Source organism: Thunnus albacares, chromosome 24, assembly GCF_914725855.1.
Source record: "Thunnus albacares chromosome 24, fThuAlb1.1, whole genome shotgun sequence".
Lineage (NCBI taxonomy): Eukaryota > Metazoa > Chordata > Actinopteri > Scombriformes > Scombridae > Thunnus > Thunnus albacares.
The window spans coordinates 2,354,030-2,381,162 of record NC_058129.1 but is presented as its reverse complement, the minus strand read 5'-3'; the positions used below and the strand labels follow the sequence as shown (position 1 = coordinate 2,381,162).

The following is a 27,133-nucleotide window of genomic DNA, read 5'->3' as shown; positions in this document are numbered from 1 at the left end:
GACATGTCACATCATTAAAGGGACACTGCAGCAATTTAGTATTACACCCCCGTAAGTTTGAAGGACTCAAGATACAAATAAAGCGCAAAATCAAAGCAGCAGAGGCTGAGATATCCTTACTTTTAGTGCATAGTAAGGGTCAAACTCTAAAAACACTAGATCCTACATTTCCCATAATGCAATATGAGAGAGATTTTTGTTAAATACTCACTGCCTGGTAAATGTCTACATCTTTCTCCACACCTCCAGTTTGTAACTCAGACTTTCTGACATTTTTTTTGTCTCCAATTCCAAGATGAGATAGTCCTGATGACATCACTATGACATCATCAGGGTTGTTTTCTCAGACCTTCAGAGCCACAGGAGACATCATACATCTGTTCCCACAGGCTGAGTAGTATTAACCATGACCAGTACACTGAACCTTCTGTGTAAAATCAGTGGAGTGCTCCTTTATTAAGTACCTCATAAATATTAGTGAGTCATTAATAAAAATGAATGGCTCTATCTTTCTCATAACCCATCCATTCTGTATTTACAAATGTTAATAAAATCAAAAATTCATAAATGGTAAAGAGATTCTTACTAATAAGCCATCAGCTAAACTAAATCATTCTGCAATTACAGTATAAATGTTAATACATCATTAATAAATTGGATAGGTGGATGAAATGTGTTTAACCTGCACTACTCTCCCCATCTTTTCTCAGCGAATTCACAGGAAGGAACGTCATGAAAATACAACTCTTAGGACAGTTTAATGAAAAGAATGCTAAACAGGGCCAAACAGGTGATCAAGCTGTGGAACAAAAAGGATCCAGAGAGAGAGGAAGGGATGGGAGGAGGGAAGGAGGAGGAGGGGCAGGTGAGCGTCACAGTGAGTTGACTCCAGCTTCAGTGGTTGCTGGTTTCCATCACTATAGTGTGGCATACAGAGGGAAATCGGCAGCTCCTGGGCCTTATGATCATTGACCAGGACTCAGGGATGATCCTGCAACAGGTGAGACGGACCTTTATGGATGGACAAAATAATGCTGCTTTTTCTTCCTTTGTCTTATTTTACTTAACCTATAAAAGGCTATAAGAGAATTTCATGTTAAAAGACTTACATGTACTTGCAGTAATAGTTGGACCTCTGATACGTGTGGATGTTTGATAGCGATGAAGGAAGTCATGGGAATATTCAGCACAAATTTGTTTTCAAACTGAAATGTTGCCAGTTATCGCTAGACTAGATAACATGAAAATGTCTGATATCACACTGAAAGATTAGACGCTTCCTAGCACATGATATACTGTCAACTTTGTTGTATGGCTTTCTGTCTGGTCCTGTATTTTCCTAACAGAGTGGTAGATCAGCCACTTGTGACAGAGAAACAGCAGCCAAGTGCATATTTCAGTTCAAAACTCACTTTTCAGTTTCTGATCGATTTTATGTTGGCTTTTTGTGTACACTGTCTACCTTTTACTTACTTTAAAACGACTGATGTCTATTTTGTGTATTTACTGTGTTTGACTTAATTCTTTAACTCTGTCTTTACATGACTGTAGTAATTGGCCCAGTGGAAGCTTAGTTGATCATAATAGCATCAATGTAGGCTGAGACAAGGTGGTTTGGTTAAGACTGTTTGAAACTCAGATTGTGCAGAAGAAGAACACACTTTAATGAAACTACAGGTGTTTTGAACATGAGGCGGACCGACACCGAGTCAGTTCAGGCCCTGAGTGAAAGGAATGCTGAGACCACAGCGGGGATTTGTGGAGATTAGTTGGCTTAGTGAGCTCAACACAGAGACAGAACAAAAAATGCAGGACGGGACAGAATGCAGGGAAAACATAACAGAGCAGCAAAAGAGCATCCAGATCAGCTTAGTGAGCCGCATGGTGACACAGTAAACAGCAAGGGGATGAAGGCTGAATAATGAGGCTGCTGGTGCCATTTGGAGCATTTAGTGAAAAAAAACACCCACAGAAAAGGTTCATCCGTAATTCTTCAGTGATTACAAGAGCTTGAAATAGAGTTCACATACACCTTTCTGAAGCTATAACCCATTCTTAAATGTTTGCTTCTGCCATTGCACAACCTTTGTACTATACAATCTTAATTAAGAATGTATGAATCTCACAAAGAGGCAATACATATTGTCAAAATATAGAACATAAGGAATATAAATGACCAGATATAAGGCTTTTGCGGGATTTTCATTACTGCCTTGATAAAAAGTAACAACATCTTCAAACTCCATTCATTCTGAATTCATATGCAATGACGACTAACATGGCCATCCAAGTGTGTTAAAGAGTAATGAAATCCCTGCAATGGTTGCATTACCTTTATACAACTTTTAAAATTGTTGTAAACTGATGATGCATATACATTTTCTATTTTTATATGCATATAAATTTAGGTGACAGTGGTAAATGTGATCTTGTTTCAGTCACTTATGATCAGGTTTTTTGCATATGTTTAACATATGTTTATATATACATTTTACATATTTTATTATGGTTTATTTTCAAGTCTTTATGTGTCTAAAAAGACACATGTTCCCATAGCCAAAATTAAGTTAAAGTTGCAGCTATCATATAATTTCTTAATGTCTTTGGTTTGGAAATGAAAACTACAGCCACTGTCTCTCAATGATTGAATCCCTTGTTGTTTTCTATTCTTTAGATGGCAGTGTGAGAAGACAACAAATGGCTTTCATAGGGAGTGGCCTCCGTAAGTCTGTTTCTGTCTCCTAGTGGGATTATGGTTTGCTTCTTAAAATATTAAACAGAGAACAACACATACAAACTAGTTTGTTGAATTGAATTAGAATATTTGGTGTGAATTTGTCCCTCTATGTGGAGTTTGTCAGAACAATATCTAACTGGTATTGGTTATTTTGTTAAAACATGAAGTGTTGTCCACCTTTAAGTAGAGAAATTACTCTTGTCTGTTGTGGGAGGATTTTCAACAAAATCCTCCCACATATAAAAGCTAAAAATGAAAATACTGAATATGACTTCAAAGTATGATTCACAGATTGAATGAACTTTTTATGCTTTTGTATGGAAGTCCAGAGCTGCAACAATAAAATATAATCATTTAATCAAATTGAAATTAAATCTTTAATTTTTATGTGCATAACATATGACAAAATCATTTCATTTTCATATGTGAAACGACATTGTTACTGTCAAATTGAAAATTAGAATGAAAACTCAGTTACGAATAATTTTCACTTTACCTTAAAGCAGTGGTTCCCAACCTCTTTTTTTATCTTATGTACACCTTGAGCTGTTTTGCCATGCCAATAGTACCCCCTCACTCATGCATGTTGATGATTCTCCTAAATTTGTTCCATTACACTCATATTAAACTTAACACAACTGATTAAATGAAAATCATTTCAACGACTCCCTTTTAATACAAAGATATTTGCATTTATTCTGGGTGAAAAAATAATATTCAGACTCACTCAGTTGCAGTTTCAACTCCTTTTCATCAGTCACTTAAGCCTTAATGAGATACTTGAGCTTGTTTGTCTTCCATAACCTTTGATAGTTCTGTTGGCAGTGTGGCAACAGTTGTTAGCAGGCTGTTCTCTACATTTAATCTGTTCCTCTGCTTGGTTTTAACGTGAGTCAAAACTGAGACGGTCACTTCATACATGTAAATAGATGCAATAGACAAAAGTTAATTTAATGCACGTTTTCCCAGCTCAGGATATTCCCTTTCAACATCACACCAAAACTCTGTCAGTGACTTTTCAGCATGTGCCATCTTTAATTCAATTCAATTCAATTCAATTTTATTTGTATAGTGCCAAATCACAACAAAAGTCATCTCGGGGCGCTTTTCTCATAGAACAGGTCTAGACTGTACTCTTTAGCCCACGGTCAGAGGACAAATCCAGCAGATCTTTTCTGCAGCCCTGCAGGAAGGTTGCTGCTCCTCTTTTCATTCATACTGAACGGATTTGTCACCTTGTCCAGTTTTTTTGACTTTGCTTCAATGTCACGGAAATACTTTTTGAAATCAGTGTTGAGTTTGGACATTTGGACCATTTTTGCAGCTCACAGCTCACATCTCCATCCTCACATTTCCTCTCCCATAATTTGACCTTTATGAATCCATTCACTTTTTCATACATGTTAAGAATATGATAGTCCTTGACTTGAAGTGATGGGTTGAGGTCATTCAGTTTGGTGAACACGTCAGATGTGATATGCCAGATGTGCAACCCACTCTGCGTCCTCAAACACTGCTGTGAGAGGGTGCAGGTGCTCTTTCAGGAAAACAAACACCTTTTCAGGAAGTTCAAACAGCCTCAGTAATGTTTTGCCACAGGACATTCAGTGGACGTTGGTATGAAGCAGTAGCTGCTCGTGTTCTGACCCGCTGTCATGACAAAGAGTTTGTGATTCATTGGCCTGGACTGAATCAAATTAATCACCTTAACTGCATCATCCAAAACAGCACTTAACTCTGGGTTCATTCTCTTGCTGGCGAGTGCCTCCCGGTGAAAATACAGTGCATCCACTTTATGTCAGGGTTTATCATATTCACACGCACAGGGAACCCATTAACTCTCCCTGTCATTGCTGCCATGCCATTGGTACAAATGTGACTGCGGTATTTCCACTCCAGATTGTTTTCTTTGAAAGAGGTGTCTATAACCTGAAAAATTTCCTTGCCAGTTGTCTTTCCTGTTAGCTTCTTGCAAATTAAAATATGCTCATTTATGTCCAACATGTCTTTACAATGCACAAAGGCCAGGAGCTGAGCCTCTCCGTTAACATCAGTTATTTCATCCAATTACAAAACAAACCTATTTGTTTCATTTTATTCACCACTTGTCGAACAATATTAATGGATATATCATTGATCTGACGGGACACTATCTTGTTTAATAATGGAACTGTCTTCAGCGTGTCAGCTGCTTTCTTGTCAATCATAGTTTCAGCCAAAACTATAGCTGCAGGAAGAATGAGATCTTTGACAATAGAGTGTGGCTTTTTTTACTTAACCACAAGTAGCGACACAACATACGACGCCTCCGGTGTTTTGCTTGACACACTTGTTGCTTTCCTCAGTGTAGTCTGACTTGAATTCTGACAGTTTTCAATTGAAGAAGTCATCAGTGTTACCAAGACCTAGTGGTACCACCAATGTAGGAATGTGCTTATAAAATGATTATATATTTTCTTATAATTTTGGAAAAAAAATGTAATCCCCAATTCCACGCACCCCGTGCAAGCTTCTCAAGTACCCCCTGGGGTACACGTACCCCTGGCTAGAAACTGAATATGAACTTCCTATTTCATGTTGAAATTGGCAGGCAATGTGCAACCAAGACTTGAAAATGAATTTACAGACATGTTTACAATTGAATTTCCAAACTTTTAAGCAAAAGTACCAGTATATAGTGCTAATACACACACACACACATATATATATATATTTATCTATAATAACTCTCTCCTCTCTGCAGGCATACAGGGGGATGACAACCTCCAGTCCATGCTGGTGGGGACGGTGATGAGAAAAATCAAGTCTCGTACCTGGAAAAAGCAGCGCTACTTCAAACTGCAGGATGACTGCATGACCATCTGGTACAAGTCCAAGAAGGCTGGCAATGCCCACTCCACATGTAAGGACACATGATTTGCTGATGTGATGGACATCTCTGGTCAAACACTGAGCCCAACATAACAATTATAATTACAAATGGTGCCTCTGCTTATACAAGACATCACTTCATTCAATATTGTGAAATATAGAGGTGGATAAACTGAGCAGTTTACCCAGTTTTCTGTGGATTCATAATGATCTAAAATCCACTTTTGTTAATTTTTGAAGCAACTTCTCTTAGACGAAGAAAAGTTGTTCATGGGAAAACTTTGACTTGTCCATGAAAGTAGAAGTTCACCAAGTCATTAAGCATCTCTGGTACAACAGCCATAAAATGTTTCTTGGCAATAAAATGATCTAAAAATCCATAGTTTTCATCACAGTGGTGGTGATATTGTTAGGAAAAGCTGAAATTTGTAGCTTTTTATGCTATATTTTTTTCATTTTGTCAGTTAGGGTTGTCTTCTAACTGTGGCAAAGATTCAGTTATCTTCAGTTCATCATTTTGCTCTTTTTCGCATTCTGACCATTTTTCTTTTCATAGGAGCATGATTTTGACAGCCTACCTCAGAGCAATGTAATTGATTTTTGCTTATTCCTTTGTTTGTGTTATGATGATTAACCCTTGGTGACCACAAGATCAGTGATCACTTTATACTGTATATTTGCTGTACTTTGCTCAGCTTCCATGACTGTACTGTGTCGGTCTTTGTGTCCAGTTTCAGTGAGTGATGTGGAGGCAGTGCGAGAGGGCCACCAATCTGAGGTACTGCTCAGCATCGCAGATGAGTTCCCAGCTGACCGTTGCTTCACGCTGGTCTTCCGCGGTCGCAGGGGCAACCTGGACCTGGTGGCTGAGTCAGCAGAGGAAGCAAAGTCCTGGATTAGCGGCATGAGGAAGCTGATTGAGAACCTGGAGAACATGGGGGAGCGAGAGAAACTTGACCAGTATCCTTCACTCAATGTTTTAAATCATTGAAATCCATTCATTAGTTCTTAAGATGCCTTTTCAAGGACCAAGGGGTTGGTTAAGGGTAAACTTTGACTTGGCTGTGGCACTCGAGGACAGTTTGGAGATCCACCAAGCCATTTGAATCATCCTGAGTTTACCTGCAACAACATGGTTCCCAATGCACCTTCCAGGCAAATTAGTCTTTGGATTCGCGATACAGTCAGAGCTTTATTGTTACACATTCTAATTTGCCAGTTTGATAAGTGAGTAAATATACAGCACTTTCTATTAAGTTTATGAGAAATCAGCTTGTCAGTCCTCTTTGAGTATCTCTTTCAAGCCTCTTGGAAACACAGTTGAGTGTTTCCCTCTCTACTGAATGTGACAGCTTCCTTAATTGGCGTATCCAGATGGATTGGAGACTGGTTCAAGAAGGCAGACAAGAACAACGACGGGAGGATGAACTTCAAGGAAGTGCGAGATTTACTGAAGATGATGAATGTGGATATGAATGAGCACCATGCTCATCGTCTCTTCACAGTGAGAGCCTCTGAACTCCTGTGATTTAAACATTCAACATAGTGTTTGCTTTCTGTAGCCATTTGCTTGAGACCAGCTTGAGTCGACAGTTTGAACTGTTGAGTTTTGATGTCCATTGACCTCTTTTCCTTTCTCTTCTTTTAGATGGCTGATAAGTCCCAGACAGGTGCACTTGAGGATGACGAGTTTGTGCTCTTCTACAAAATGCTGACCCAGCGGGAGGATGTTCTGAGGGTTTTCCAGGAGTTCTCAGCTGATGGCCAGAAGCTATCTCAGGGTGACCTGGAGGACTTCCTGAAAGAGGAGCAGCTGGAGAGGGATGACATCCAGCAGCATGCCAAGCAGCTCATTGAGTGCTATGAGCCCTCTGACACAGGTACATGGAAGAATGTTCTGTATCTTGATGTTTGTGTGATTCTATTGAACCCAATGAAAATTAAGATTATTAAGAAGTCCTATGTAGTGCCTCTTGGAACTGGATAAAGTACCGTTAATAGATGGATTCTGGTACAATATGAGTGACACCATCCTGCCGTCTTTCCAGCCAAGCTGCTGAATGCCATGACTTTTGATGGCTTTTTGATGTACCTGGGCTCAGCAGAGGGCTCCATCTTCAACCCACAGCGCCGGGCTGTCTTCCAGGACATGAGCCAGCCGCTCTGCCATTACTTCATCTCCTCCTCCCACAACACCTATCTGATGGAGGACCAGCTCAGAGGACAAAGCAGTGTTGAGGGATACATCAGGTAGCACAGCTGGATTAACTTTACAGGCTCTGTCAAGTTTGATCAGTTGGTTTGGCTACAATGTTCTTGCATGTGATGTTGGAAATGAACACAATGACTGCCCACAGCGAAATGTGGCAAAGCAAAATTAATTTGTGCGTTATTGTGAAGTAGGTAGAGCTGGAAGCTTGGGCACACAGTGACCATGTACATAAATGGAAAGGTAAATGGAAAGCATTCAGAGCCTTTCTAGTCTTCCGACCACTCAAAGCACTTTACAACACATGCCACATTCACACATTCACACACACATTCATACACTGATGACAGAAGCTGCCATGCAAGGTGCCAGCCTGCTCATCAGGAGGAGTATCTAATTATTCACACACAAGCACACACTGATGGCACAGCCTTCAGGTGCAATTTTGGGGTTCAGGTTCTTGACCTAGGACACTTGCGACATGCAGACAGGAGGAGCTGGGGATCGAATTGCCATCTTCTGATTAGTGGATGAACTGCTCTACCTCCTGAGCCGCAGCCGCCCAAATCCAAATCCACTTCCGGTGCCACTTTATTTTCAGGGTTTCCCTCAGCTAATGCGCTCTCCACCATGCTCCATTGAACCTTTCCGTGGTAATTGATTGAGATTTACTGTGATGTTGCCCTGCTTTAAAACCCCTTAACCATTCATAACCCATTCATCAATCAAATAAAAACTACCCAAGTTAATTAAATGGGAGTCTTGACGTCAAACACCTATTTTTGAGTGATTAATTCTGTTTCATTGCATTTATTTTATCTGACCGTCATTGGATTAAGCTGTTACATTGTTGCCATTGACACTAACAAAAGACATTAGCTTATGCACCTGTGACCCTAAATAAAATATCTAAATAAAAAGACTGAATGTATGAATGAGTATGAATGAGTGACTGAACTTGTGCTTTCTGCGCAGGGCTCTGAATCGTGGCTGCCGGTGTGTGGAAGTTGACTGCTGGGATGGTGCCAATGGAGAGCCCATCGTCTATCACGGACACACTTTCACCTCCAAGATACTCTTCAAGGATGTGGTCATCGCAGTGGGTAACTACGCCTTCAAGGTAGCATCACCTGCACTGGTTGTTTCACTTTGTGGATTACTGCCAGTTGGAAGTTCTTGTCTAAAGCTTGCAAATAGAATATTTCTTTATAGACAGTGTTTCAATTCTCAGCATATTCTTCCCTCACACATGCATCACACTGCATAGATAGACAGATAGCTATCACAAAACTCAATTGGCTGTACTTCATGTTGAGTGTTATTTACTTAAGCTTAGGTTGTAAAACTGCAAGCACAAACACAAGAATACACAACACGTTACACAGTTACAATGAAATATGTGCAACAATATCACAACAATTTTCTTCTTCATAGGTTTCAAAATGAGATAAGTAACAGTTAACCTACATAACTTAAACAGATGATCAGCTCAGGAGCAAGTTAGCTCTTCTCATAAAACTGCTGACAACAAAATCCATTTAACAGGGTTTTTGAAGCACATAACTAAATTGCAAAGGTAAGTAACTATACTCACAGACAGATCTACTACAAGGATCAAACCAAAAAAGTCTGTGGGGTTGCACTGAGCCTGCATGTGCACTGCTTGGCTGTGCCATGTAGACTAAAAAACAACATGGAGGATACAGCACTTTGGGGAGAACCTTAAAAGTACAGTACCTCAACCTGCCTGTATATGTCACTAATTTACAGCAAACACTGACTGGTGTTAGAAAACAGCGGTATGGGCTGGCCACGTCTTTTAAACAATTCTTGCCAGAGTGAAAATCTAGTTGCAAGCTTTGAACAAAGTACATAATTGTTTTATTTTTCCAAGTATGGTGACTTTCTGATGTGCATGCAGGCTGGCCAAAATAATCATTCTTTCCGAGAACAGTTCAAGCTGCACATGTCACAAAGTCATAGCCTGATTGGTCGAAATGAGGCTTTTAAAGTAGATCAGGCATGTTTTGTAATCCCCTTGTGCTGGCATTGCAATTGTTTTGCTTTCATTGTTCTGTAAAGCTGTATCAACAAATCTCTCAGCATCTCATTGTAAATTTATGAAATTGAGTACAACTGTGCATTGATATCCAAGGCATAATCTGAAAGCCCTATGAAATGATCCATTCAGGGATCTGCCATGGAGTGCCATCCTCTTGCCAAAGTGAACAGCTGCCAGGTTCATATGCATGTCAAAGATACTGTGTATGAGCATCTGTCAACAACTGAATATTCTAGCCTCATGACCCCTTGTCCATCCGTCTGCCAGTCTTTCAGCCAGCCAGTCACAACCAACAGGTGTATGGCAGTAAGCGTATTAGCTTTCCGCTATGATAATGCTCTCCAGTGTTAAATTACAAACTCACGCACTCCCTCCATCCCTCTCCCTCCTCCCATCCCCATCAGGTATCGGAATATCCAGTCATCCTGTCCATCGAGAACCACTGCAGTGTTGAGCAACAGAGAGTCATGGCCCAGCACCTCAACCACATCCTCGGTGACAAGCTGCTGAAAAACACATTGGACGGCAAGGCCCCCATTGGGTTACCGTCTCCTGAGGTGAGAAGTTGTCCCAATCCTACTTCACTGTATGTTGAACTGGAAAGTTGGCTTTCGCTGCTGGGATTATGCTCACAAACATTTTTTAGAATTACTGAAGTGCTACACTGAAATTGTAGGGAAGTCGTGGTGGTGGATGATGGATTTATGAAATGAAGGGTGTTGACAGCAGAGACTGGGGTTCACATCATGAGCCCTGTGTGTGGTTAAGCACTCTGGTTAAGGTTGGTGTAAGATGCTTCCTGTCACTTTTTTCTGCACTAAATCAAGACTATGATCTCTCCTTACCGTAGTTCTGCCAGTGCCTAAACATAATCATAAAAAGTTCAATAATGCTGTATATACAATAATGCTGTTGCAATTTAGTCATGGATAATTGTAGTTGCTAGTAGACAGGGTTGCAAAAAGAGCTGTTCAAGGGAATCTTGGGCGACTGATATACCTCTGACAGCCATTTCAGAGGTTCTGAGCTCCATTTCAGTGGCCATGTCTAGGACATAGTACTACAGTTTTAAAGCTCTTACACACATCTGGCACAAGATGTCTCCTACTTCACTGTAAAGTCCACTCCATCCAAAGTGTATGTGCACTGGAGGCTTCAAGTTTCCACATCACACCTGTGCAAGTTGAACATTGGACTATGATTGGCTTCAAAACTAGTTGTGACGTCACAAATCATGTTCATAGGCCCATCCCTTAAAATTTGATTTTTGGTGAACACAGAGAAAGTCTCCACTTTCAGCAGATGAATGTGAAAACAGCCTCCTAGTGTCCAACTTTGCATATTCATCATTCTGCACAGTGATGCTCAAACATTCAACTATAGGAACAAGAAGAAAAAGATATTTTTGAGTGGAGAGAGACTTCAACTTGTAAACTAGCTTGCTATATTATCTGATCAGTTAGTGGTGGCTAATAGTTAAATGTAACACTGTTCACTCTAAACTTAAACTACTGGCTTATCAGCAAGCTAAAAAAGAAGAAACTTGTTTCGCTTAATTCAACTGACTTCTGAAAGGTGGTTTAGTTAAACCGATATATCTCACTTTTATATAAAGATAAGTTACAGTAATTCTCTATATGTGCACCCCAGCAAAGATAGTAAAGACAGCATCGCCATGTTCATTTTAACAGCTTGATCCATCCTTGTCATGGAGATACTCAAATGAGTTCCAAGTTATCAAATTTTTAAACAAAGTAGTTCACGGATATCGATGTGGTACTGAATGTCCATTAATTTTGACCTCTGCCTTTGTGACTTGTGCTCTAACACATGTAGAAATCTACACTCACTAACTTCATCAACAAGTTCATGTTAACTCTGGTTTACCTTTAACTTGTTAATGATACCATTAGATTGTCTATGTATATTTAAGGCTGTATCTTATTCTTGTTCCTTAAAAAAGTCTAAGTGTCATTTGATGACAAAACAGTTTCACCACAAGCATGAACTAAGACTGTGGGATTTGATAGAAAGCTCCAGAACAGTAATTAAATCAACCTTGTGGTGAAATTGTTTTGTCAAATACTGTTTTCAAAGTCAAAAATAAATTTTCAATCTTTTAAAATCGGAGCTTAGTGTGTGGTCATCCTTTCTGGCACTGGTATTGATTTTTAACAACGTAATGACTGACCAATTCATCAAATCCCATCAGTTTCCTGTGATAAAACCTACAGAGAACATGGCAGGCATGGCTGTTTGTGAGATGCGGTGGTTATCATCTGCTTGGGTAGGCAGCTTGATCCCTTTAGAGCCTGTCAGAGCTCACAGTGATCCAGAGGGCACCTTCACTTTCACCCCAAAGCCTGTCAGAGCCTCCTGAGCCATATGATCTGTCTACATGCAACACTGGCACCCTGAATTATTCAACACCACAATATTTTTTGGTCCACTGGCCAGTCTGTATATATGTACATTTCAGCAATCTGAAAACTCAAAAAAACAAAACTTTCATGTTTCCGAATATAAATATAAATACACTGAGTTTTGTCTTTTATTATTATTATATTAAACACATTTAGTAAAGCTGGTTTCTCTCAGATGACAGTGCCTAAACCAATCCAATTAACAAAAAAGACAGAAAGAGAGAGAAAGTATGTTCAGTTGGACCCCCTCTGTTTTTTGTGAAGAAAATTATTTTTTTATTTACCTCTCAAAAATGATTTGAAAATGAAACTGTGTTAATGATTTTTGTTTGATCTTCCTGTCAGGATCTTAAAGGAAAAATTCTGCTGAAGGCAAAGAAGATTGGTGGCCTGGAGGAGAGTGTCAATGGGATGATGGAGGACTCTCTGACCACGGAGGTCAGCGATGAAGACGAGGCGGCTGAAATCGATGAAGACAACCTTCACCGTGAGAGCATTCGCCGCAGAGTTAAGGTGGGTCAGGTTGTTCAACACAGCTCTGTGGTCTGCTCTGGACCTAGACACTGTTATACACAGTCTAGTGAGCCAGCCTGATATAGACTCAGTTCTTTGTCATTTTTAGGCTGATGATGCAATATTAAGTCAAATCAGGAAGTAGATTTCAATTTGTGAATGGAACACTTAATAGATTAAGCTGACCCAAAATAAAGTCACTTCTTTTAATTAAACACATCTTTTTTAGTAATTCAATTTAGTGAATTGCAGCTGAATGAATGTTGTTCATCCTGTTGAGCTGGATTCATTAAGGCACCCAGAATAGCAGCAGTCTTTTGATGTTTGAAATGCAATTACAAGCTCCCCTTCAACCTGGTGGCAGTTTTCATTTGTCCAATCTGTCTTGAAATCTAGACAATTATCCCACAAACACTGACACACCCACAACCCTCACAGCTCTGACATATTGTTCCTACTCAGATCAGGTGAGTTCAAGGCCATGATGAATTTGTCTCCATTGTCTGGCGCCCATCTGTAAGTAGGATTTACTTTATACAGCTTACTGGGTCCCCTTTTTGTGTCACACATTTGACCTGAGAGTTTAAAGGACACATTTATTTGGTTGTGGTCTTGAAAGGGGGATTGCTGTCTGACGGTGAATGTCCTGATAGTAAAGGAGTCCATGTCAAAAACACAAAGTGTTTACATAGTCTACTACACTTGACCCAAGAGCTGAGGAGTATGTGAATTTCCCTAAAGAGTCCCCTCTGAACCTACCGTTAACTATGTACAGGCCTATGGCCTGACAGAGATGCACTACCTCCCTGCCACTTTGGTTTATTTCAGAGTCAAGGTTGTTCCAATGGGTGATGGTTGGTATGGTAAATAGGGTAGACTAACCAAACACATGGTTGTTGCCCTGTGGGTTGATGACATCAAGTTCAATTCCAGTTAGAAGCACATTTCCCTGAGTTTGGAAATAGGCGATTTCTGAATAGGGAGTTTCAAAAATGTCTTCTTCAAAATAAGAAGAATCTATGAGGGGTATATAAATAGCACAGAGATCCCTAGATCCCTCTCAGTTATGCCCAGGATTTGATCTAACCTTAACCAAATGTGTGATTTACCCTGTAAATTACCCTGTCCTATGCAGCAGGATGAAGACCACAATGCGGGTGTCAGGGAACTCCCTACTGGCCTGCTCCACCATCTTCCTCACTGCCTCAGCAGTGTCCTAACAGAAGCTGTGCAGGTCATTTGTTCCTGTGTGTGTCACCAGGCATTAAGGCCTCCTGAGAGTCTTCTTTTTCAACAGCTTCATTGCCTGGCCTGTGGTGCTGCAGCGTTTACACAGCACTTTCTTACCAGGAAAAAGCTTGTTTGTGTCCAGGAATTTTCCATTAGAGTTGGCCAACAGGAACACTGTCTGCTTGCTCCTCAGGCTGAGTGGAGGGTAGCTGGGATGGGCAGAGCTGGCTGTTGGCAGCTGGCTGTGTGGATGTATCAGGAAGTGCCAGGGTGTTGTCGGGTTGGGTGCAGAGCAGAGAGGGTGGGAAAGACACAAGGCAGGGTTTGGGACAATGGCAAGGAGAGTCTGTGTCTCTGTACTTGTCACTGTGGGGATTGATGAAAGTTGGTTGGTCGGCGTTGGACTTGCCTGGTGATGCTCCATTCTCAATTCCCAGCATCCTCCTTCACTTTGGCTAACTGAGCACAGAGAACCCTTTTCTCCTGTTTAAGTGCCTCTAGACTCCTGAGGTCAGATGCATAAGCTGCTGCTTAAAGAGGAGCTCCAGCATGTGGTCTGGGGGGTCAGACAGTCTGGCCTGGGTCAGCTCTTTGAATTCAGCAAAGTCCAGCTCCAGCAGGACTATACTCTCTTTCAGCTGGTTGGTGGAGCTATCAGGTGTGGGACGGGCAGAGATAGACAAGGTGGTGGGGTTCTCTACTGGGCTCTCATCATCTTCACTGTCAGAGGGGACACTGATCCTCTTGGTGTCCATCTCAGCTTTCAACGGCAGAAATGTCTCTTCTAACGACTCCAGGTTGGCTTCATTCCCCCTCATGACCTTTCCTTTGGTGTAATATATGATGGTAAGCAGAGGGTCATCCTTGTCAAGGTGTTCATCTATACAGGTCTTTGATCTGCCTCCTGAGCCAATGCCCTTGCTGGATACCCATGCATAGTTGCTGCACAGAATATCTTTCCAGATGTATGTGGAATAAGTAAAGAATTTGAGGTTCTTCTTCTTCCTTCCCTCTTTTTGTTGGGCGTAGTCAGTGAAGATGACCTCTGGGTTTTCACATATTGTCTTTTAGTGTTTCTCCCTGGCTGTTCCACTCTTCCATTTAGCAGGGTATTCAATCTTCCTGATCTCGGCTCTGAGAGCTGCGTTGTGCTTAGCTGCCTGCTGCTGGCTAACTATTCACCCTGCCAGACTCTCCAGCCCACAAACACTGGCAAAAAAGAGACATATTATGTACTGCCCACCAACAAGGATCATTTAATTTTTCTTCTTGTCTTCATAAAATAACTCTTCTGTTAACTTCTTTAGTGCAGTTTGTCCTTTGTAATGTTGGTAACAGTGGCATGTAGCAGTTAGCAGTTGACAGCTAGCTAGTTGCTTTGATTTAAAAAATATATCCAAAGATGATATTTCCTCTTCTTTTTATAGAGTCCTTTCTGAAGATTATTTTAAAGTTTTTTAGGTCCAAGTCTGAGGTGTATTCAGGAGCTCATTTTTGGTGCAACTACTCTTCAGGAATCAGAAAGCCAGTATAGCTGTCTGACAGATAGGAAAACATATTCAAAAGTCAAAAACACTACAGTATTCTTTGGAGAAGGATCAGCAGTAATGTAAAATCAATACATAAAATATGCAAAAGCACTGGAGTGGTCCTTGGATAGTGTTCCCTAGTCCCTCATTCACTGACACTATTATACATTAAATATAGTTTGCATTGGATCACTTGGATTAATTATCATGCACTTACAATGTGCTTATCTGCACTTCACTTTACAATTTTTGGAGTGTATATGAAGAAAACAGCCAGAGTATTAGTTCAGCCTGTGCAGTTAAGTCATGTGCATATTTCATGTAGTTCAGGTTTTTCCAGGTCTCATGTAATGCCTCACTCTTTTATCTGCCCCCCCTCAAGCTTTCCATGGAAAACGACACAGTCTCTTTTAATCTCTATCTGCTGCACGTAAAGACAGAACCATCTGCCAGTACTTCAGTTTTGTTATAATATATAGTATATTAAGCATATAAAGATACATTACTTGATTTTGTTTTATAACCCAATAGCACCATTAACTTGCAAAAATGTCTTCTGTTAACAGCCTACTGTTAACATTTTGCAACTTAAAGCAACATCACAGCAAAACTAAAAGACAATGAACACAGATTTTTTTTTTCTATGAGTGTTTGTTGTCCCTGGTCGATCAAGTGTTTTGTGGTAAGCCACTCAGAGACGCCCAGAAATCTGGTCACCTTTTTATCCAGCGGAAAAGGATTGCATAAACTTCTGTCATCCCTCATGAAAAATACAGAGGATTGAAGGGCAGGGAGCAGACACTGGGTGTTAGATAAGGTGATCTTCTTACACTGTGATAGCACAGCAAGACACAGAGGCAGGCAGGGACAGGGAAGAATGAAAAAGAGAATCAGGCTTCAGCACTGTGCTACCACTCATGACACTGGTGTCCTTCACCACAGTTGTCCAGAAGTGAAGAACTGAATTAATGCTTAAAAACAGGATTTAGAAAAAGAATGTTTTTCTATTAGATATTGTAATGCTTACTTAACTATAGGATATACAGTTAATACTTCTCCCACCACAGATCTCATTGTTGCTGTCCACCCATTCTTCCATGTCACGCCAGACAAACCCAAGCCATGCTCGGCTGGGCCAAACTAGGCTAAGTTTGGCAAGGTGAAGTTTGTGTAGTCTTCTCTAAAATGGGATATTTGATACTCTGAAAAGCACTAATTGCAGTCAGTAATCACATCTGTTGGTAAATACTGTTATGTAGTGTCTTTAAGTAGGCTAGACTGTACTATCAAGTGTGACTTTTTGGACTACTTATCATCTTTGTGTACTTGCCACAAAGGTAATAATTAATGCAAATGGTAAAATATCATTCAATTCAATATCATGCAACTGACTTTAATTTGGTTCCATAAAGTATTGAACCTCCTAATTTAGGTCATTGTGATTTCACTAAAATGTTCATAATTACTGCATCAAGAGATAGACTTTGGAAAAAAATCATAAATATGACTTTGCGCAAATTAATTAAAAGAAAGATTAATTTACAACTTATAACTTTACAAACCTCAACACATTCATCAATCTGAAAAATGATTAATCTATATGTATAGAAATAATACTTAATAAACCAGTTTGACTGTGCAGTTTGTAAACATATTGTATAATGCAGCTTTAAAGGGGTATTCTTTACTTAATTTTTATATTTTTTATTTGTAGTTATTATTTGTAGATTTTTAATTTCCCTCATTCCCTTTTTTGTTTGACAACTCTGTCAGTCATGCATGGCATTCTGAGACTTTGTTTTGATGATACGTTGCATGTCTGACTTGGGCTATAAGGGATGCTCTCATTGGCTATCACCTGAACCTGGTGGTGTCAACCATTAAAACTTTCAAAAATAGAAAGCCCTGGGATTATGGGGAGTCCTGTTGCTCCAGATAATATCCATTCAGCCACAAAGGATTAATGATAGGTATAATCATTAATGGAATAATTCTTTAAGTAATAATCCTGTAAGGTAATTTCTTCAATAAAAATAACCTAATTGGACAAAGAAGGTCCACCTACTTTTAGGAGCTTTCGATTGTATCTTTCAGTCTTCTTCAGTGGGTGGAATTTGCCCAGTTTTTATGGAGAAGTATGAAGTTGTTATCACATGACCTAGGCTTCGAACCTAGTTACCCCTGTATCCAACCACATACAGCTGGGGTGGGGGTAGTATTCCATTCCTGACCCAGATATATCCCTGATTGACGTACTGTACTTTACATGTAATATGGCTTTGTATTGATGTTACAGACATTATGGCAGAATGATTGATGTTGAACGTACATCTATGTCCAGTCCAAACTAAGTGTGTAAAGGAATCATTGGGCACTTAGAGTCATGTTTATTAACAAGACTCTGAGAAGCATGAAACGCCACACTGGGACTACTGTCAGCAAGGTCATCGGAGGTGAGGCTACCGTCAAGTTTGGCAGTGATGTGAGCTGGGTGGTGCCCCTGCTGATGGTTTAAGTGTCTGAATAGATGGCTGTGTTGTTGTCTGGTAGATGGATGAAGGTGTGGGGGGAGGAGGGTGATGCTCTGAAGCCTGGGTGGACCAGCCAGATCAGCTTTCATGTGGAAGCAGGCAGGCATGCATGTGGAGGTGCTTGGGAGGTGCTTGGTAGGTTTCACTGTTGTTGTGCTGTTTTGGCTTGCCACACTTCTGATCATGGAAACTACCCTGGCAGCACACCTGCTTTTGCTTGGCATTGTGGTTGAATATCACTTACACCATCTAAAGGCGGGTTGTCTCGATGTGCCTGGTGCTTCCACCCATGACAGGATTCCTTTGCATCACAAGGGTTTACCTTATCACGTGAAGTAACAGTCAGCTGACAAGAATGCAGAACAAGTTCATGAGTCTACCTCAATGAGCCTCATGTGACATCAATGTATTAATGATCCAGTGAGGGTTAAATGCCTCTTTGGGTCATTGGGTTTTGGCCTCTTCCTACCAGTCAGCAGAACTGATAAAGCCTCTTGGATAGGTGATGAAACATCTTGGGAATCAAATCCTACGTGTACACCCGGGAATCCTTGTTCCAGACATCTGAATCTTTGCCCCTATCTCAGATTTGTTCAGCAATTCAAACAGGTCTGGTGTTGCATTCGTTGATGGTTATGTCCCCAGTTGGAAACACAACAGATCCAATTCAGAGTTTTGTAAATAAGATTAAGATTGAGGATGTCATCTTTCTGTGCCAGAGATAGAAAGGTAGCACAAAGAAAATGAGCAATCACTTTCTTCCCCTTCAGCCACACAACCTCTACCTACCCGCTGAAGTTTCATGGACCTTATCAGACCTTTCATTCTATGTCTATCCACCATTAGCCCTCATAGAGTTTCTTGCCCTTTGCCAGTCACCTGACCCAACACCTCCCTGTCTCTCATGTCTGTTTGCTCACATGCCACTTATTCCATTAGATCCAGATCTTTACCTTGCAATTCACATTCAATGCCACTGCAGGAAATAAAAGTGTTGAGATCAGAATGTTGGTTGGTCATGTAGTGCATCAGACTTTCAAGTTGAAATTCAAATGTTGCCAGTGGATGCACAAAAATATTGAATATAATCTGAGGTTTTGCAAAATTGTCCAATATTGACTGTTGTGTGGTGATAGGGTTGTTTTCAGCAATTCCTGGCTGTATCTGTTTCCTGTTTCCTCTTACCTGTGTTATGACCTGTTGGGAGTCTATGGCCTTCTTTCCTGTCACCCCCCTTCTGTACTTGTTTGTCTGTTTGTTCTACATTCTCATTGCTAACTATAAGCATGTTTGTTTGTTTGTTTTAATTTTGCTTATCTCGCCCTTATGCTGTAACTCTGACAGACTGGGGGGAGGTGCGATTCTATGGATGTGCACAGTAAATTTTTGAAAGAAAAAGGGAAACATAACAATACTAAGAGTCTACAACTGTGTTAGCAGCTCGGTGAGGATGTGCTTAGACACAGTGGTGCTTGGAGCTAAACGCTAACTTCAGCATGCCAACATTTTCTTATTGACTGTGTCATTAGGAAGCATGTTTACCATAGTCATCATCTCAGTTTTGCGTGTAAGCGTCCAAACATTTGCTAATCAGCACTAAATATTAAACACAAAGAACAGCATTGATTATCAGCAAAAGCAAACAGCAGAAGCTTCCATAATATGGCTATAAGTTAATTTACTTGTGTTGTCTCAGTTGTAGTGCATCACAAAACAAATATTTACAGTATTGCTTACAAAAGCAGCTGGTTATGTCTACAAAACACCCACATGTATTAGTCTATCAGTGTATTATCCTTTATCTTCTTATTTCCATAGAGGTCAAAGCAGCGTCTGTCCAAGGAGCTGTCAGACTGTGTGGTTTACTGCAAAAGTGTCCACTTCAGCAGCTTCAAACACTCCCGCATCCACTCCAAGTTTTACGAGGTGGCCTCTTTCACAGAGTCCAAAGCCCGCAAACAGCTGAGAGAGGCTGGTGAGTACATTCCCATTATTCATCTGTGCTTTAGACCTTTATATGGTTACTAATAAAAAGGTTTGCATAAAATGGACTTTTTGATATTTCAGTGGGCTCCAATTTTTGTTCTTTTTGCAGTGGATATTTTGTCTCAGTAGCTTATTTTCTCAGAAGCTTTAAATTGAACCAGGAGCCACACATGGTAACATGTAACAAGGGCTTGAATTCACTTTTTAACACATGTCAGTCACATCCTCTTTGTTAACTGCAACTCAACCTCTGATGTATTATCTCTATTTTAGGGGCAGAGTTTGTTCACCATAACTCACGGCAGCTGACCAGGGTTTATCCCAGTGGCTTCCGAACTGACTCCTCCAATTTCAGTCCTCAGGAAATGTGGAATGCTGGATGCCAAATCGGTGATTGCAACTGAAAGATGGATTTATCTCAATCAGGCTTTTAGATTTGACTACCTGGCACATTTTTTTATTATTATTAATGCTGCACTTGGCTCATGTTTGCATAAGATGTCTTCAACTTAAATCTAAACAGAGAGAACATGCAATAGAGAACATGAGACACTGAGATTTGCACTACTGTAAATTATAGCCTGACTGAAACTGGATTTTTGAGGCCGATACTGATAGCAATATTTGGGAGTTTAAAAAATCCAATAATTATATATTGGCTGATAGTAAACTGTAAAATAAATAAACACAACATAAACAACAATCTTGATATGGATCCATTTTGACCAAGATACATGCAGGAGACATTTGACAGTTGAAGAATCAACTTCTCAGTACTCTCTGGTGGACAAATATACACCAATACCAATATATCTGCAATATACCTCCTGGCCGATTTATCACTCTAGCTCTACTGGAAATTACACATCACTGATTTGAAGAGTTTTGTTCAACTCAAAGATTCGTAGTTACTTTTTTTTCAAAGTTGAGTCACCAGCTCAAATGCACTTGAGTATGTACATCAGAAAGCGATAATATTAGGTGTTGAATGAGGCTATGTTCTACTGCTGACTTTGTAGTTATTTGCTTTATTACACTTCAGTGTAATTTTGACTGAGCTTTTCTGGACAGTCTGGTTTTACTTCAGCTATGTATTGTCCTAGCTGGCCTTGGTGCTGAACTTTCAGTCTCTACATGGGGTGCTGTCCATGGTACTGTTTGTACCAAGACCAGCACCATAGCCAGAAACATATTTTGGGAGGATTTCAGGCAACATTGTCAAAAGCAGTAGCTCAGTGTAACATGGGTACAGCCACAGTACTTTCCTACCCAACTGTTTGTTGTCTTGTAATCGTTACATGAAACTTGGCTTCATGTCATAAACCTAGGTTTGTTCATTTAGCAGAATATATGCAGAACCTCTTGTAGGGTCAGCACAAAGCTGTTCCCAGTCATATAAATTCTTGACAGTTCCATACTTTAGCAAAAAACAAAAATATGTTGTGAACATTGGCCGGCTTGTGTCTTCTTCATAAATTCATGTCTTTTAAGATTATTTTTTCAGCATTTTTAACGCTGTCTGACAGTTTGAAGTGCAGACAGACAGGGAACATGGGCAGAGAGGGGTGTATGACATGCAACAAAGGTACTGTTTTAGTGCAACTGTGCAAACATTGTGTTTTGTCAAAGGTTTCATCAGGCTCACTTTACTCTGCTGCCGCTTATTGCATGTCAACACATGTTTTGTATATGCTAAAATGACCTTGCAGTCTAATGTACAGACACTTTTGGACAGACCAAACGTGATCTAAAGTTGCAAATGTGAAATGGAAATATGGAATATGAAACTGCCATACATTATAGGGATAAAAAAAACATGTTTCTGCTGCCTCCCTTAAATTGGAGTAGAGAAACTCGCTCCTAATATTAGAGGTGAAAATGTGCTTAGACAACCTTTACAGAGAGAAGCTGACACACACTCAACACAATGGAATTGAATGAGACTATGGACTTTTTGTAAGGTATTTTTCCCATCATCTATTTGACCAGTGCAAGAAAGAGCTCCCTCCTCAGAGTTATTGTATACACACCCAAGTGACAAATTAAAGGAAAAACCGGTACAGGTTTGAATGCTTGACCCCTACAGTGAGGGGATCTGGTGGCTCTGTTATGCTTTGGGGGGCATTTTGCTGACATAGTTTGGGTCCACTTGTCCCCTTAGAGGGAAGGTTTACTGCAAATCAGTACTGTCAATCAATCAATATTGTATGAGTCCTGCAGTTGTCAGCACTCAACAGGGCACTTTTGTGAATGAGTTCTATAGTGTAGTTTAGTTATCTCTGTCTTGTTTACAGGCCTAACACATATTACATATATTTAATATCACAGATGTCTCAACTTACCTTTGAGCCATCCACATGCTTGTGAAATGTCTTGAAAAAGGCAAAGTTAGCTGTGGGCAACATGGTGATAAAACTTAAGGAAATTCTTACAACAACAAGATTCGAAGTGAACACATCCAAAGATAGTGAAACTGTTCAGTTCCTTTTTTATCTATTATCCCACAGTCATTAATGGCCAATACAGCGTCAAAGAACAGCTGTGGGGTCATGTTACATCATTTCTGGCTACTGAAGTTCAAATCAAATGTACAAAGTTTCCCAGTGCAGCTTTAATAATACTTCCATTCTCGAAAAGTGCCTGAAAACAGTATGTTGTGAAAAAATTCTTGGCAAGAATAGATTTGTCAGAAAATAAAAACATGAACCTTGTTTCCTTTTGCTTTCATCCAGTTGCGTTGAATTTCCAGACTGCAGGGGAAGGCATGGACCTCAATGATGGGCTGTTTAGTCAGAACGGCAGCTGTGGATATGTCCTAAAACCCTGTTTCATGAGAGAAGTGGAGAAAAGATTTGACCCAGAGACGCCGCAAAAACGGGACAGCTACCAACCCTGCATCCTCACCATACAGGTACAAAAGGCAAAGACATTGAGATAATATGCATCCCTGAGGTAATTTACTAGCTATTTCAATCATTGTTTCATTGAGAACACTGTATGCATTTGTGTATTCATGTGTATCAGGTGATCAGCGGCCAGCAGCTGCCCAAAGTCAACATCAAAGAGGGCTCTATAGTGGATCCTCTGGTCAGAGTGGAGATCCATGGAGTTCCTATGGACCAGGCCAAGCAAGAGACCAGATACATTGAGAACAATGGTACAGGAAAGACTCTAATCTGGCTTAGTTCCACAAATAATTGCTGTTGTTCCCAAGCAGCATGAGTGTAGGAAATGAAAAGTGATTTTTCCTTATTCCCTGTGCAGGGTTCAATCCCGTGTGGTACGACACTCTGCGCTTCACCATTCACACTCCTGAGTTGGCCATGGTGCGCTTTGTGGTGGAAGACTATGACAAGACATCAAAAAATGACTTTGTGGGGCAGTACACACTGCCACTCGGCTGCATGCAGCAAGGTCAGTATGAGCAAGCTGAATTAAGTGACATCTCAGTTATATAGGTTAGGTTTCTCTGGTAATAATAGCATCAGTTTGCTGTGCAGCTACAAGACAGGTTCTGAGTAAATCTCTTGCATTCTACAGAAACCACTTCAGTTTTCTTTCTTTGTTCTCTCATAACCCTGAACTATGAACAGTGATTGGATCTTTATATAAAGACATCCGACACTGATGTGATAATAATCTGTGTTCAGCAAACATGAAATGATCTCTGATGATAAAAAACAGAGCTTGTTGTGTCAAGACAAAAAAAATGATGAACTGTGATCATGAGAGAAAAAAAACATAATATAATGAACCATCTATGAAACTTCTACTGCATTCAATAGAGGAAGCAGAGCGTAATGTTCCCAGGACATACAGTATGAGAAACACAGGAACCTCAGGGGAGAGCAGGAACATCACATCTTTCTGTCTGTTTGTTTATTTTCCTTTTATTACAGATGCTGAAAATAATTTGTGAACAAATCTATTAGTTCATCAACAAGATTAATCAATGTAGTTTTTTAAAAATTATTATTAAAGGTTCCCTGTGGAGTTTCTGACATCTAGTAGCACTATGGAGCAGTTTTTTAAAGAATTCGGTTTTCTCGTGCATATTCACGAGGGTGACATTATACACACTCCTGCCAGTAGTTTACCACTTTTCCACTGATCTACAGGAGGCTGTGATGTGCCAAGAAACACAGTAATTCACCAACAAAGGTGTAACAGAAGAAGACTGCAAGTTAATTAAAGGGGAAATATTTTGCACATTTCCAGGTCTATACTTTTAATCTGGGGCTCTACTGGAATTTCTTTGCATGATTTACAGTTACAAAAACTCCTTATTTATCTTATACTGACCCTTTATGCAGCTCCTCAGTTGAGCCTCTGTCTGAAACAGACCATTTTAGCTCCTGTCTCTTTAAGACACCCCTCCCGATGAGCCCACACTGTTTTGATTGGTTAGCTTCCAGAAACCGTGTCTCGGCCGACTTCCAGCAGCTCAGGAGGCCACGTCAACAAACCATGAAACAATATATGAACAACAATATGAGAGTGGACTATGCAAACAACACACGGAAAAACCTTAGCACCAACCCTAGCAACCAAAGCTACAGATCAGATGGCCGTTAATGCGCATGCATGATGAGCTGACATCAGTCCATCAGCAAGGTAGAAAAAATAAAGTAAAATCGGTGGAGTTCTCCTTTAAGGCCTCTGACAAGATAATTTCTCACCAGATAAAGTCTTTTTACAGATGCTGAAGATAAGATATAATGAATAATGACAGGATCTGTGCACTCCAGTCTGCACAATATTCATTTAACACACTTCAATTCGTATGTGAATACTTTTCCTATCATTGTGCAAGGCATGCCCTGACAAAGAAATGTGTGGGCTCTGCTGTATGTGTAGGAGTCGGTGTCATGAACTGTCAGATTTCTCTTAAAATAAATACTGTAAGTCAATGGTGTTGTTTTCTGTCCTCAGGTTATCGTCACATTCACCTTTTGTCCAAAGATGGAACCAGTATTCCTCCCTCCTCCTTATTTGTCCACATCAGGATCACAGGACTAAAATAAACCAAGCTTCTTCACTTTCCTAATATAGTGAAGGTACTGGAAAGAAAAACCTACCATTTAGTGATAAGAGTAAAATCATTATATAGAAAATACTCACAGTTCCTAAAATAGTATTTAGCATTATTCTAATTTGATGTGAAGAAATACTACGCCAAATGTTTAGTGGTTCTTAGGCAGCAGAAATATTAGCTATGCATGTATGTTTTTGTTTTATTCACTATAGTGTGTGTATAACTGCTCCTGTGATTGACTTGAACTTTGCTGCTCATGCTTGGTGTACTGTGTCTGTATGTTTTGCAGAAATATTGTGTTGTAGAGAAGAATGTGCCACCAATAAGTTTAGATCAGGATGTCTATAATCTGTCAGTATTTTCCTTTAACTAACAGCACTTCGTGGACACTGTCTAACTGCTGGAGTCATCAGCTTTCACTGTGGTTATAATGCAACGCTTGAAACATAATTCTCTTCCAGATGCACAGTTGTTGTCTGTTGGAAAACTGAAGGGGAGATACAGGGCGTGAAAATAGTGAAAAATGTCCTCAAATATCTTGTTTTGTCCAGCCAACACTCCAAAACCCAAAGATCTACAATTACCTATCAGATGAGAGGAGGAAGAGCAGTTAATTCTCACAAATGAGAAGTAGGAACTGACATATCTGCTTGAAAAATTAATGAAACGATTATGTGATTGTCAAAATGATTAATCAATAATCAGTTCTACTGCTGACTTTGTCACAACTCAGTATAATCTGTGCTTGTTTTTTTACATTTCAGAAAGTAAAATATTAATTTTAAGGACTTAATTTGAAATTTGTTGTTTTTGATATAACTTCATAAGTCAGATTTTATTTTATGTGATCAAAATACAATTTTAAACTTGTTTTAAATCCCCCAAATATATAAAATACACATTTAGGTTTACCAAATGCAAATCCGATACAAAGTGTCTGTAAGCCAAGACACCATGACAGCATCATGGATTCTTTTCATAATCTTTATCCATCAGGGAAGGTGGTCTTCATTTCAGCCACACTGCTTCACATTTCTGACTTACATTTACTCTTGGAGATTAGCATCACAACCACAGAACTCTACTGTCAGCCACTGAGCAGCTTCAGTGGAGCACCTGGAGGTTGAAAGGTTGAGAGCATGATGACACCCCTCCAGTGAAGAGATCTGACTGGCTGTGTTCCTGTTTTCTCCAGTAACACCAAATTCTTCTGCATGTGGCTCTTTTAGAAAAGGCAAAAGTGATTGTAGTTAAGCTCTCTTGTTTTGCTTGAATAACACAATTTCCTTCTGAATCTCAAGCTAAAGAGCGGCAGGCTGAAATCAGAATTTAGTACTGATGAGTCTTGTGTCATCTGATGTTATTTTTGTGGTATGTACATATTACCCAAATGTGTTTTGATATGTCTATTTTTGTATACGCTGAAACATTCGTATGTACTGTACAGTGCAGCACATTGTAGTGTTTAACTTAATATTTGCTTGTTTTTTATTGTAGAAGACCTCATATTCATTTGCCACACCTAGCTGGAAATAAACATGATTTTCACTTAATCACACAACTCTTTTGTCCTTCATTTTCTTTGAGATTACTGCTCTTCTTATTGAGCTGAGATATCTACAAAATGTTTTCACATTCTCTCAACACAGGGTGCCTGAGCTTAAACAACACTAGCAAGTGACTAAGGACTGAAGATTAGAACATACTGTGAGGTAGTGTTTACACTTGGACCTAGCGATAAAGTCATCTAAGCTTTCCAAGAGATACATAGAGGGAATCTGCATCTTAAAGTATACCAAAGTTGAACTCAGTATGAAAGAATTTCATGTCATGAGTGTATTAGAAAAAATGCTTGCACCTCTGCACAGAGAAAAGAACACTTTAATGTACTCGATACTAGTCTGCTGCTCTCCTGCTACAGATTTATTGCTCTACAGGCATTTCCCACTTCTTGAGTGCAAGTGTACATTCTACTGGAGTAGGAATATAATACTACCATACAGTGTA

General features: G+C 39.9%; 1 protein-coding gene across 1 annotated transcript; it reads left to right on the top strand.

The window, feature by feature from the left end:
- Positions 1 to 406: 406 nt before the first annotated feature.
- plcd4a (phospholipase C, delta 4a) lies at positions 407 to 26,648 on the top strand. Its single transcript, XM_044345177.1, has 16 exons — positions 407 to 413; positions 2,675 to 2,722; positions 5,481 to 5,639; positions 6,340 to 6,568; positions 6,983 to 7,112; positions 7,257 to 7,488; positions 7,657 to 7,858; positions 8,793 to 8,937; positions 10,284 to 10,436; positions 12,648 to 12,815; positions 19,924 to 20,080; positions 20,365 to 20,481; positions 22,824 to 23,002; positions 23,116 to 23,248; positions 23,356 to 23,505; positions 25,024 to 26,648. The coding sequence occupies exons 1-16, from the start codon at positions 407 to 409 to the stop codon at positions 25,113 to 25,115; spliced, it is 2,301 nt and encodes a 766-aa protein (XP_044201112.1). The 3' UTR covers positions 25,116 to 26,648.
- Positions 26,649 to 27,133: the final 485 nt, after the last annotated feature.